At 38.7% G+C, this 14,918-nt stretch overlaps 1 protein-coding gene across 1 annotated transcript in view; it reads right to left on the bottom strand.

Annotated features, from left to right (window-relative positions):
• Nucleotides 1-14,918, bottom strand: part of GALNT1 (polypeptide N-acetylgalactosaminyltransferase 1) — a 91,202-nt gene that overhangs the window by 41,388 nt on the left and 34,896 nt on the right. Inside the window, exon 3 of the mRNA XM_072852974.1 lies at nt 5,566-5,794. Within this exon, the coding sequence (XP_072709075.1) occupies nt 5,566-5,704 (139 nt within the window). The 5' untranslated portion in view covers nt 5,705-5,794. The remainder of the gene's footprint in view (nt 1-5,565; nt 5,795-14,918) is intronic.

The following is a 14,918-nucleotide window of genomic DNA, read 5'->3' as shown; positions in this document are numbered from 1 at the left end:
AAACGCAAGCTATCAGAATATAGCTATAGGTTAAAAAAAAATTATTATCCACCATGTTTTTCAGCATTCTCAAGAGTGAATGTCTTATCCTACCATATTTGCTATTTAGAAGAAAAAATAATTTCCTGTTTCATTTATACTCCCAGTTGTTTCTTAACTTTGACTAAACCAGTTAAACTGAATAGCTAAATTAACTGAAAACTTATCTTCCACATCTGCAGATCTTCCTGTTAGATGCTAGTTTAGCACATCAGTGAGCTGGATCCAGGTGTACAAATCCCACAAATTCATGGAAGTTGAATTTTTAAATTTCATTAGCAAATATATACTACTTGATTACACATTTTACCTAAATAAAGTACTCCTTTCTCCTGCAGAAAAATCCAGCAACAGCTAACTAGATCCACAGATATTTTATGGAACTCACTAAATGCAAAGACAGGCAAGCTTGGTGTGCAAGTACCAAGATGACTTTCCAAGAAGAGTTAACCATCTTCTCTCAGGTTTCTGCATTTACAGTAATCTGTTTTCCGACAAAAGCATGCAGTTTTCATATCAACACAAACCAACATTCTCCCAAAATGACTAATACATATTGCTAAAAATTCAAACTGCAGTGCTCTTTTGTCAGTTAACTATGAAAAAAATATTTCCTTTGAAGGACTGTAGACATGTACTAATTACATACTTCTAATAAACAATAATTTAATTTACAGATACAAGTTTCAGAGCTAAATAAATGACTTAATCATCACCTGATCGAACAGAAAATCTAGTAATGTTTTTCCAGACATTTCTCACTTGTATTAGTAAACCATTAGTTTCAAAGAGGGCTTGATCTCTTCCAGATCTTCATTAGAAGTCAGGAACTCTTTATGGACTATGTACTACAAATTCCTTTTTACCAGGCAATATGCCTGATGAAAACCAGATACTTCAAAATCTAAGACCATCTAAAGCCAGAAAGAGGGATGGATTCTTCCCTGACATGTCTTTAGGAGCCACAACAACGGTAAGCTGACCAAAACAACAAGTCCAGTCACCTTTGGAGGAACCACCACAATTACAAGCAAGCTGTTTGGACAGGTAAAAGTTCAGAGAAGTTTTGTCTCTTACACACACCTCAGCCTTAAGAGAACAAGACTGATTTATGATGAACAATTCCTATTTTCAAAAATTAAATCTGTGTTCTGTATCTTGAACCTGCTCACTTTTCTTCTTAAGAATTTTTTTATACAGGTGAGAATATTCAGAACCAAGTCACAACTTAGATATTCCATCTTTACAAAAGAGCTCAAAATTCAGAACACAAGGCCTTAATTGGCAGTTGACAAAAATGACTGGTCCTAGTTTAAATTTGTCATTGCCCTAAGAAAAGATTGTAAATAGCAAGTAACTGAGATCATAAGACTCTTGCAAAACCAATCCTAGGTCTGAAAGATTTTTTTTTTTTTGCAGGGCTTCTAATCATTACACAAGTGGAATGGCCTTTGAGGAGAAAAAAAAAAAGGGAAAAGGGATGAGTTTGGAAGTTTATTCAGAAACTGCATCAAATGCCAAAGCTGGAAGTTCCTTTGTAGCCATACCTTTAAGAAGCCTGTAACTGGGGGTAAGGAAGGACTCATTTGAACTTCATTTAAGTCAAGACCTCAGAGCTGACATACAGGATTCTTGCAGAAATAAGACAGAGCTACACACAAAAAAAATCTTTATTAGTAAAGCCACAGTACTACCTGGGCATTTTTTGTTTACAGGAATGATCCCTTTTTGTATTGTTAGAGAACAGCTTGAACCCTTTAAGGCTAGAACTTGTTTACACTTATCAGTAAGTTCTATTCTAGGCTGTGAAATCTAAATTGCAATGCTGAATCCCCATCTGGAAACAATAGCGCTGAACTAGATATTCTATGAATTTCAGGTTTGGAAAAAAACTGCTACGTAACATGGATGATGCTTACTAAGGTTCAGTGACTTTCTTTACAACTCGTAAAAACCTTTAAACTTACAGCAACAGCCTTCCATCATCAGCTATTACTCTTTGTGAATTTCACTGATGAACCATCAGTAACTACAGAAAGGGAACCACCACCCAGAAGATGTGCCAATAGAAAGAACAGCTGTGACAGTTTGGGCAAGAGGTGTACACCATCCAGGTCAGCTGGGTAGTTCAGAATAGGTGAGACAACCTCAGAGCTGAGCACTGGGGAGAGCTTCCCCAGACCTACTCCCCCCTCTCTGGAGTGGTCATGGTGGGGAGAAGAAAGAGCAGCAGCGTCAGCCAGGACAAGCACAGGCTCCCTCCCCACTCCCACGGATGGATGCTGGAATCAACACTGCCATGTGTTCTGACCCCACTTCCCCAGGCTACCTCCTGAAGCTACTACTGTCTTCTTCTGCTGGGTGGAGGGGGTGGGCAAAGGCTTGAGCCTATGGCCAAATCATCCCACGCAGTTACAGTCACTGGATTCCAACTATCCCTCCTCTGGTATTAGTTTAGTTCCCCAGTCCCATACTACCCAGACACCGTGCCAGGCCCCCTTTTCCCAAACATCTCTACCCCAGCTCTCTCACAGTCTGGTAAGTGCCTGACCCTTTTCCACTTCACCTTTTGTCCCCTCATCTCCACACTTGCATCATTTCAACCACCAACCCTCAATCTCTATGATAGTGGACACAGAGACTTTTATCCTACTCATCTTACAGTTCCCCATAATCATGTACACGGATTTTTCCACAGATTCACATTCACATTCCTTTATTATTCCTTATTTTGAGCAAACTGTATAACAAATTTGTATAATAAATATAACAGCGGTGTACATACAATCCAATAATTAGACACATAAGCTGAAGCTCATGATTTAAGATGCTTGTATTTTATGCCATCAATACCAAGAAGAAAGATTTTTCCCAACGGCCATTTAGAGCATGGCTTTAAGTCTCATTCTGAAAAAGAAAATCCCTCCATTTTCTGTATCAAAAACCTAAGGAAAACATCCCTCTAACTTCATGAAAGCCTGAACTGTCCAAAATTATCCTCAAAATCCTTTGCTCCTGCTGAAATATCTAAAGACTAATTTTTCCAACTAGGCAAGCACAGCCTAAAATAAACTTACAAATTCTTCAGAAAAACTTACTCATATGTCAAGTAGGTTCATTAAATGCCATGGAATTCCTCCACGAATTGCAAAGAGAAGCTATATACCAGAGTGACATGGACAAAGAGACTATTAACTTCAGAACACTTACATAATTTATGCTGAATCAAGAAAACTAAATCAATTATGGAAATGAAGAGGGGGGGGAAGTGAAGTGAAAAAGCAGATTTTGATAAAAGCTTCACAGAAAAAATAGCTTCAATGTTATCTGAGGAGATTCTAGGCATTCTGAGTGGAAGTAAATCCACTACAGACTCCACATCAGTAAGCTACTGGAAGAAGTAAGAATATCTAACTAAGATCAGGCATGCAAACTAGGTTAAAAGGAAGTGTCACAGTGTCAACTACAACCATGGTTTCTAGCAGACAACATTCTCCCAAAATGACAGGTATGTGCATACTTCTGCACATACTTTACTACAAATCAGCTGTTTTAAAAAAAACAACAAGAAAAACGTACAAAACTATATACAAAGTTTTGGTTGGTTGGTTGGAGGTTGGTTGGTTTGTTTGCTTACAAGCCAGTAAGATATTAAAAATATATCAGGGATTAACACACACAAAGGTTAGGGAAAGGCTAGAATGAAGACTATTCTCAACTAAGTAAAACTAATGTTGCATAAGGAAAGTCATAGTACTAATCTTTAAAAACTGCAGATTTTCCCTCACTTGAAGGATCCCCCAATGACTTTGTGTGTAAAGTCATCTGAACTTTCAACATCATTGATATATCAAACTTGGTTTGATATATATTGACTTCAATTGCTGTTTGCCAACAGCAAAAAAAATCCTGTTTGCAAGACAGCTCTGAAGAAGCCTGGCGTAAGTTGTCTGCTTAGCATCATGTAAAAACTTCGTGGGAATCCAAAAAGTGGATCCATTCCTTAACACCACAATATCAGTCATCTTATCCTCAAGAAAATGTCCCAATTTCTGGAGGGGGGGAAAAAAAAAAAAAAAGACTGAGTTCCTATAGAAGACATACTTTCTACATAACCCTAATTCATTTTGTCACTTTCTTTTCCACTTATTGAAAAAGAAACCCAAAAGATGAAATGGAAGCAACTGAAAATTTAATCCCTTTCTGCAAAACTCAGGTGAACTAGAACCTCTCTAAAATGTTTGTATGCAGTTGTGGAAACAATAGTTCAGAGGTACTAAGCACAGAAATTCTACATTCCTATACATTGTTGTTCTCTGTGGAGATTTATCAGCCTGTTTTCATCATGGGGAAAACAAAACAAAACTAACATCTCCCCAGTGTTATTCTGTAACAGAGCAACATTGTTCTTAAAACATTTCAGAAAATTTCCCAGGGAGGTCAAACTTGTCCATACGATATGTCAACAGGTGAAAGTTTTTTGTGATGGAAACCACTACTTAATCTTGAGTACAGCTGGCTGATCGACTTAACATTGAGCATCACTACATAAGTTTCCTATAGCAGCAGTGAAACATACAGACATAGCCTTTCTGATGGGAGACATACCATACTACAAAATTAGATGTTTCACAAATGAACTTGAGGCAGCAGCTGCCTGCAGTTCTAAATGCCTGTGCTGAGACATTGCAGGGATGAGAATTCTCCCTGCACCAATCCTTTCTCCCATGTGATCAACTATGATGACCTCCCTAAAATAAAGTTGGCAACATGAACGCTACTGGCTTTCAAAAAACCACACTCAGCTCATCTAACTGGTACCCAAAAAACCAAGATGGCAGTAACGAAACTGAAAGCTTATCTGAAGAGCTTTAGTACTGAATAATACAGCTCTCACTTCAAAGAAAAAGTTACATACATGTGCATATGTGTGTGTATATATACACACCCCCCCCCTCATATTTGTCACTTTCACATCCAAGTTTATTCTAGTTATTTTCATAAATGTATTTTCATTACAACATTCACTGTCCCTTATTGCTATAGTCACTGGCCAAATTTTGGCTTAGGTGGGTTTTTGGGTTTGGTGTTTTGTTTGTTTTTTTTTCTGGGGGGGAGGTGTTTTGTTTTTTTTGCAGTGGCAGGGGGACAAGTAAGCTTGGTTGTTGGTTTGGTTTGTTTTACTAAGTCTAGTGAAATTAACAGTGCCTTTGCTTTCTTGGGGGAAACTTAGAACATGCTTTAGACTATATTAACATAGCTTACATTCCTGAACTGCTTGTTGTGTAGTTTTATTATTTTTCATATACATCAGCGCTTAAAATTCTACATCTTAAGCAAGCATTTAAGTCTGCAACATACATCTCTGGCAACGTGCTTATTCCCTAATCATTCAAAGAAACATTGAGCATTCTGCAACACCTAAATTCTGATGCAATGCTATATTGTTGGGAGAAAAAAGAGAGTTTAAAAGGAGTGCAATTTCAAATGAGCATAATTTCAAGATTGCTCAGGCAGAAAACTTACCATCTCCAGCAGGCAGGCCTCGTTCTTTTTTCTCATCACATTTGTTGCATTCACTGAAGTACAGCAATAGAAACATATCCAGAAGGACCCAAACCAAAGAGGTGGCAAGGACCACCTTGCAATATGCAAATTTTTTCATGGCACTTTAAGTCAAATACAAAAATAAAAAAGTATAAATAAAAATATCAACAGGTTTCTTTAATCCAGTTTGAAAGACCACGTTCTATATCTGGGGAAAAAAAAGAAAAAGAAAAAAGTCACAAGAAGTTACTTAAGGACAGCCGCTAAAAGCAGAAATTTTAACTACATTTTAAAGGTAACAATTTAATTATGAAATGCTGTATGTATCAAAATGAATGCTCTATGCACTCCAATGAGATTAAGGGAACGGGGCCAATTAAAGCAGCATTACTCCAGTCTTTTACTATGTTAACATTCATCACCTGAAATGTTAAAATGAGTGACCAAAACAGAGTGCTCTGCAGAGCCACTGGAGAAGAGGGTAGGCACATCTAATGAAATTAAATGGAACTCTGGATCCTCTGGAAATTAGAACAAGCTAAATGAATGAAAAACAGGAACATCTCAGGAAGCAAGGTATCAATCTGTGCCGCGTGAAGCCCGTGGCTAATATTCCTCATGCTCCCACCATGTAGTATATGCTGACCTTCTGGGCCCATCACCAGGAATGCTAGTCTACAAATGCCTGTATATACGTAAAGTACAATGGCACATTACACCTTCGTCACAAAGACAAATGCTTTGCTTTCAGCAAACCAAAAACAAACATGCCTTTTGGTAAAGTTAAACAGTAAGCAAAGTGAAGATAGTACACACAAGCCACTGTGATCACTTACTAGGCCTTCAAAGCTAAAGGTATCAACTAATAATTTTGATGCTTAAAGTGATTTTAATAGTGTAATGCCTGATTATAGAGCAAACTTTTATACATTTTCCAACATGCATACATTAAAATTTCAGAATGCCAACCTTTGAAATTCTCTTTTATTCTACTCAAATTACAAGCAAATTTTGTTACAAGGACTGCTTATTTCCATGACTGACAATTGGGTAGGGCAGAATCAAGAATAGCTTTGGGTTTGCTCACTTACACTAAAATAATTTTTTTAAAAAAATTTAAAATTAATTTATTTTTTTTTTTAAACAGGTTCCTCACCAGTGCTGATGTGTTTCAACACAAAGTACTCGCAAAGTATTTCCCAGTGGGAATAGCTTACTAGTTAAACCCAGAACTGCAGATATTCTTAACTTACAGAATAAACAGAAAATAAGACTCTTCAAAAACACACTAGAATTTTAAAATTGACATACACACAGTTTCTTTTACATGTTTTCAGCCTAAACTGAAGAATTTATTGTAGAGGAGAACTTTAATCGTAAGCCATGATTATGCAAAAACCTCACCAAAAAAAACCCTGTATCATTAAGACTACCCTTCCTTTAGTATTTCCTTGTCATAATTTGATTCTTGCCCTTCCCCCCTCCTCCCCTTCTTGAGGGAAAATAGTATGACATCCTTCTTCTAAATACAGCTTATTTCTTATTGGCAGCAGAGACATTCATGTCTCCATGCATCCCTATACACTTAAGTGGCATCGGTTTGGATGGGATAGCAATATAGGAGCCTGTAGCCTTCCACTTGTACAAGACTAGAAGGGTATATATCCCTCTGCTTCCTGCATAGGTGCACATTAAATGCCAAGAAGGAGTTTTGTTGGGGATAATCTCAGTTTGCATCTACATAGTTTTGGTATACAGGGATGACTACGTAAAATTAAGAACTGCAAAAGTATCTGTAATTAACAACTTGATGCTAAAATAGCAGATGAAATTACCACAATGAAACACTAAGTGAGGTATGTTGAGAAAAAACCCTAGGGGTTGGTTGTTTGGGTTTTTTGGTTGGTTTTTCTGTTTTGATTTTTTTAAATAGACACAAGGATGGGCCTGAACTCTGGATCTTGGAGTTGCACTATAAAGCTCTATAAAACCATCAGCTTGGTGATCAGCAGCAGTGAAAGAAAAATTGTTACAGACTAAGAGAAGAACAGAAACCAAACCATCACTATGCCATTACACAGTATCTGCTTTCTCACCTTGAGTGCTGTATGAACATCCAGTCTTGTCATTTCAAAAAGGATATAGAAGGATTAGAAAGGACAAGTGAGAAGGGCAACAGGATGAAGACAACAAGGAATAGCTTCATTATAAGATGTAAGTGAAGAGAGTAGCATCCTTCCTGGCTGGAAAAGATGTAACCTAAATCAAGTGGCAGGTCTAGAAAATCAAAACCTGCATGGAAATGGCAAATAGAGAACAACTGTTGCCTGTTAGTCCTACTTCTTGTATTGGCAGAAATCAAATGAATTTAGCAGCAAGATGTTAAAAAACAAAAGAAAGGTATTCCCCACAATGTGTAGTTATGCAGGGGAACTGCCTGCCACAGTACGCTGCCAGTGCTGCAAGTCTATTCATTAGCTATTAAATACTGACTCCTCACCCCTACTTCAGGCAGTCCCTGACTGTGACCCTCAGGTCACTGCATGCTAGGAGAATACAGCGAGCAAGTATCATTACCATTTCCCCTGTTCTCTTCCCTAGACATACACCATCAACCACTGGCAGAAACGAATACTGTATACAGACAAAGTCTCTCTGACATGGTACGACTGTACTTAAACTCTCCATACAATACGTTTCTCATTTTGCTCTCATTTGGGACACCATAGAAATGATCTGGCAAAGAGTCATACCACCACCCTGCCTGTACTTAAAGAAAGCAAATGCTAATTAAAAATAACATGTTTTAGAAGGAAACTAAATAAATTCTTATAAACTCAGACTTCTTGAAGTTCAGGCTTGTGAGATAGTAGGTTATAAAAGAAAGTGTAAAACACAGGAGAACAGTGCTTAGGGGTCCTCAAGACACCAGGAGGAGAACTGTTATCTAGACTTTCTGTCCATAAAAATACCAACTATATCAAGTGTTTTAAAATGCATAGGCTGGCACTATATCTGCTTCTAATGCAAGAAAATTCCTTTGAGAGTTCAGTAAAATGTCAGAGACACTTTGTGAACACACTTTGAATCCTTTGAGGGTTCAGGGAAGTGATCAAGAGCCAGTGATGCAAAGTTCAACACACACCAGGTACCATCAATAAGGCCCTTCCCTGTACCTTTAGACAAAGGCTCTCACTCCCTTGGGTGGTTTACCATCTCATGAATTAAAAACAGTGGTAAAAATACAGTGTATAACAACACTTCCACTGTCTGCTTACCAGCAGAATTCAGGCAGCACAGCAGTGAGGTAGAGGGGCCCAGAAACTCTGCTGAAGCAATTGCTCTTTGCATACCAGTGCCTTGACCCAGACAGACCTCTGGAAGAGGATTCCACCATCCAGGGCTTGGACTGTAAGAAATGCTAGTGGTGCTGGAGTGGTGGTGGTGGCCTCACCCATGGGAGGGGTGCTCTGCCTGAGGTGCTGCTTCTTCAGTGGAAGGAGCTACAGGACAAAGTGGGCAGACTGGTACACCATGAGCAAGGGCAAACAGTAAGTAGACAGGTCTTCACAGAGGCCTTGCAGCGCCACAAGTCTGAGCCCCATGATGCAAGGAAGAAGAGACTGCTATGCATTGCACTCAAAGGATGAGTGGATGGAGAGTTCCAGGATGGGGGCTGAGTGAGGGACAAATCCAGGAAATTAGTGACTTGCGGCAACAGAAGGAAAGCCTGCAGATGTGCATTTCCAGAACAGTTATATTGCCTGGAATGCTGTTGAAAGACTGATGAGTCTGCCCAAGTTCAGCTCTTAGACAACCACCCCTTGGCTATTCATTCATGTATGAATCCATGGCACTGCCAGGTGTGAACCTAAGCACATGAGCAGTGACTGCAGAGCTCAGGGGGGCAGAGTGTATGGGACAGGCATGCGACTCAGATACCGCTCTCCTCAATTGCTCCAGTGGGAGGGCAAGATTCAGGCAGGAGTGCACACAGTCTATCAACACCTGGCTGCATGGCTGGTGTCAAAGGCAGGCTTGTAAGAGCATAGGACCTGCTCTGAGGAATGAGGGCTGCTGGCCAGGATCTGTGTGACAAAGTGAGGCAGCAAGCAGCATCATGGAGAGGCTCTTGCACTACTTCTGTGAAATACACAGAAGGTGGAAGCAGAGCTACTTTGGAGGAATATAGAAACACCTCCTGAGCATGTGTGGAGATACTCATGGAACCCTGGAGTTCAAGTTCGGAAGAAACAAGAGCAGCAACAAGAAAGGCACCTGCAAGGATACTGGCAAAAGAAAGGCTGAGAATAACGCAGATCCACTGCTCAGTGGGGCAGCAGACCTGGTGACAATGGGTGTGGAAAAGGCTAAGATACTCGGTGCCTTTTTTGCCTTTGTTATTCGGTGCCCCAGATCAGAGTCTAGTGGCAGAGTCTGTGGGAGTGAAACTTCACATGCAGTACAGACAGACTGAGTCAGGGATCTCTTAAGCCACTTGGACACATGCAACTCCATGGCACCAGATGGGAGGCATCTGAGGGTGCTGAAGTAGCAGACTGATCTTATTGCAGGGTCATTCTCTATCATCTCTGAAAGGTCATGGTGATCCTGAGAGTTGCCTCAGGATTAGGAAAAAAAACTATCATCAAGGAGGAAAAGGAGGATCTGGAGAACCATCTGCTAGTCAGTCCTACTTCAGTCCCCTGCAAAGATTATGGAACAAATCCTCCTGGAACCTACATCCACACACAAAAAGAAATAATTAAAAAAAAAAACCACAAAACCAAAAACAAATGAAAGGGCAACTGGGAACAGACAGTACAGATTCACCAAGGGCGCATCATACTTGACCAACCTGGTAGCTTGCTTTAAGGAGAGGACTGGTTTGCTGAGCAAGGGAAGAGCAGTGAATGTTGTTTACCTAGACTTTAACAGGGACTGTGACAGGCTTCCAGAGTACTTTGTCAGAACTGAGTGAGGCATGAACTGAAGAACTTGGCTACCAGGTAGGTGGACCGCTAGCTGGACCACCAGGCTCTATGGGTTTTGGCCAGCAGTACAAAGTCCAGCTGACAGACATTCACCAGTGGAGTCCTTTGGAGGTCAAAACTAGAGCTGATACTAGTTAGTGTCTTTACTGAGAGCCTGGGACTGAGGGTCTGAGGACTGAGGAGGATGGGACTGAATGCATGCTCAGCAAGGTTGCAGGTGACACCCAACTAGGGGTGGAGCATGCAGGCGATACCCTGAAACAGTACCTTGGAATGGCCCTGGGCGGCCAATCCAAGGGACATCCAAGGGCTAGAAAAACATGCAGGTTGAAAACCTCAAGAAGTTCAATAAATGCAAGTGCAAAGTTCTGTACCCAGCATAGAATAACCTTATTATCCATATAGTCTGGGTGTCAACAGGCTAGGAAGCTGCTCTGCAGAAAGAAACCTTTGAAGCCTGATAGCAACTTTAACATGAATCAGCAGCATGTCCTTATAGCAAAGAAAGTCAGCTGCACCTATAAACAAGTCCAGTAATCACAGTGATAATCCCAAAATGCATAGGTTTTATTACATTAGTCAGTAGCAAAGGCAATTATTAAACTGAAGATTTTTGCAAAGCCACGTATTTTTCCTCCCTTCAAAATACTGGGTAATAGATAACAAAAACTTTACACCATGGAAGTAAAAGGAGTATTAAAAACACCTTAGAAAGAGTAGAAACAGAGGCTGTAACTTATCAAGAATAAAGTAAAAGGAGGAAATATGGGTAAGTTCAAGTCTTGTTACTTCTGAAGGTCAAGTGATTATTTTTTTTCCCCCTGACAAAATCTATGATACACTTGACACTATAGAAAAAGGTCATCTTTAAAATTACTGCTCATATAAAGTGCATTGTTTCACTTCACCACCTCTTCTACCAACACAATTGGCATGGGAAAGAATGCTTACTCTTTTCAGGATGACACATGACTATTCAGTCATTTTTATCTTTGGACCAACTTCATCTTTGTTTATACTAGTGATCAGTCTTCAATACAACTTTGTAACAGACTTGACAGAGGACTTCATTGCCGTTATTCAACTAAATCAGGATTCTACATGGGATGTGGCACCTAAGCAGACAAAGCTGATGTAAAGTTTGTTTTCCAAACTTTCAGATATTAATAAACAGAAGTTGGCACAAAATAAGGGCTCTTCAAAATCCTGACACAACATTTGCTATTTCTAAGGTATTAATATCAATTTAAACCAAATGGAAAGTGATTAACTGAACAGCATCTAAAGAAAGATTGATGGCCTACACAAAATTGAATTTTCAGCTTCTCAGTCTATTTAGTAATGACGGAGAAAAGACTGGCATACTCTAAGGTAACATTAGGTATCTGTAAGGATTTTTGATCAAATTTCTAAAAAATGAAGCAAATGCAGATTGTCAATATGAGCATTGTCTAAAACTCCATATAGCTGAACTATTAATGAGGCCTATCCAGTTGAGTATGTCTAAATTTGAGAACAGAAGTGATGCCAGCACTCAGATTTCAGAATGACTTTTGCTACTGTGCTGATGTAATTTTTTCTTTTTACAGGCCCACGCTCTGTTAAATTGTTTTTAGTGCTTGTTTGCAGAGAGCTCATTACCATCAGCTCCTCAGTAAAGGGGTCAGTTTGAGGATAAACAGTGTTACCTAGTTTCAATGTTATAAGAGAAAATGTAAAAAAACATTCACATCAGAGGGTAAACCCATCACCTGTGGAAAACAGGTGTATTCTGTGTCTTCTTCACAGAAACATAAATACATCTGGTAAATTTAATCAGGCAAAGAAAATATTCATTAGCTGAAGGATGCCAGTACTCTCTTCTGCTCAGAAGTTAACACAAGAGAAGTACTCTTCATTGAACTACACTTGTTTGATGGATTTTGAAAGGTTTTTGTATTCTCAAGTCATCTGTTCAGTACAATTCAGCAAGAGTAAGTTCTGAAGAAGTGATGAGAGAAAACAATCATACTAGTGTGAGCAGTATGAGCATTAAAGGCAAACCTACTCTTCAGAAAAATCTAAGAAATGTAGGTCAGTAAAATCAATTTCTATTCTTCTTGCTCTGTGTATGAAGACTACACTTTGAATTCATCAGAAGTGAATTCTCAATTAATAAATCCATTTTTTAAGCTGACCATTTGAAAAAACTATCAATTATGTTTCTAGAACTGGTAGGCCTTGGAATGAAGGAAGAATAAAACAAACATAGGAGTAGCTGACTACACTTGAAAAACAAGGATGAACTTCATACACAAAGGCAGAAGTTACTGGTTCATAAAGGCTTTCGTGCAGATAAATTAGAATGCATAAATATGCTTATAAAAGTAGAAGCTCTTTTGAGATGAAAATCCAGCTCATCGCATAGAAAAGCCATGTGAAAAATGGAACAACAGGTACGTACTCCATCCACAATTTTGTCAAACTGTTTATAACTGTATGGAACTAAGTCACTGTGCACATGAACCTCCAATTCTCCCAATTTAGAATCATAGAATAGTTTGCATTGGAAGAGACCTTATCTAAGTAGTCTTTACTTAACCTCTAAACTTTTATGATTAGTTCTAATTACTTCTACAGATACATTTCTAAACTGAGTAGAAACACTTTCAAAACCAAGCTCTTCTTTCAGTTACTGCAAGAAAATTAATTTAAAAGACATTGCTATTTTGGTACCTATACTTTTCAGGAACATCTTAACTACAATCATTTCACTTCTGAAAACAGTTTATCATTTTGCAAACCAGTGCTTAACGGTTTCTCAAGTGAGTTTGTAAGCAGCATGTACTATCTTGATTAAATCTCCTCAATTTTTTCCAAGAAATCAAGCAAGCATTTGGTCAATGTTTTCAAGCAGTTCCCTCTACCACACAGTCCTTCCTGATTCTCTTCCTAATCAGCACTATTCAAATAAAAATGACCATTTGCGGATTAATAACTACCTAGAATGGCTCAAATATTAATTATACTAGAAATATAGTTTACCTCCATTTAATAAAGATGAAATATGTGAAAGTTAATTGCAACAGGGACAAGGACATAGAAATTATCAAACCCAAGATGAAATAAAACCAGCTGAGATTACCTACTCCGGTAAAACCAGGACAGCCTGTATAATCCCTTCTGCAGGGCCCAGAAAGAACTGCCATGTGAAACTTCAAAGTGTGATAGCAGCAAAGTCTTGTAATTTACTACACATACTACCTGAAACAGGCATAAATGCAAGGATATTCAGAAGGACAGCGAGTTGTCCAGATATATATGGTTAGTTTAATGTAAAGTATATTAATACTGCATTAACATAGTATACATTAATGTAGTAATTAATATAGTATATAAATACTGCAAATGTTTCTAGAACAGACTGAGTGAATGATCAGGGATATAAGTAGATCAGAAGTTGAATAAAAAGCAATACAGTTTTGATAAAATTAGAACAGTTTAAATTTCTTTCAATCTATAGCTGACTTCAAAGTTACTGCTGTCAGCTAGTGCAAAACATTTTAAATATAGCTCCCACAAGGAAAACTGTTATTTAAGGTGAGGAAGATCAGGATTAATACAAAAAATAATGTAGATAAACAAGATGATTACAAGAAAGACTGTAAAGGCTTATAAAAAAAACTTAGTAGGCTGATGAGAATGCACCTTCAATAATCTGGCAACTATTTTCTTTAGTAATCTTGGTGCTAGATCTAGATGGGCAATCTTAAGACCTATTGCCGTTAAAAAGGAACAAGTGACAAGGTAGGAAGAAAGACGGTTTTGTGGGCTGGAATAACAGAATCGAGACAATATTTAATAAAATACGTTCAATAGTACGCATTGGAGTATGTAACTTTGCTATCGGCTGAAGAGTTTCAATAAAGCAAAGGCTCATAAGGGTGACACTGAGCTGCCACTGTCACCCAGTCATGGATAAAAGGCCAATGAGATTTTTGGATGCATCATTTGAGTATTCTCCTTAGATATAAAACTAGAAACCATTGTATGATGCACCAGTATTTCACAAGGGAAGGGCAGAGAGAGAGACAGCTATGTATTTGGCAAAGAAGATGTTTCAAAGCAGAGCCCTGTGGATTTATAAGAGACCACTGCAGGGGACTGGACACAGTGACCCAAGTGGTCCTCTCTACGCTCACTCTTCCAGCCTGGAATTCATAGAAGAGTAATGAACACAAATGAAAAAGCCTAAATTAATTGCTTCCAGAAGCAAACACAGATGCCAGATCTTTGTCATAAAACTCCTCCATACCAGCTCAGTGTTTGTGGTGGGGGTTTGCTTTGTTGTTGTTGTTG

This window comes from Ciconia boyciana, chromosome 2 (genome assembly GCF_034638445.1).
Source record: "Ciconia boyciana chromosome 2, ASM3463844v1, whole genome shotgun sequence".
In the NCBI taxonomy this organism is placed as follows: domain Eukaryota; kingdom Metazoa; phylum Chordata; class Aves; order Ciconiiformes; family Ciconiidae; genus Ciconia; species Ciconia boyciana.
This window is presented reverse-complemented; position numbering and strand designations above follow the sequence as displayed.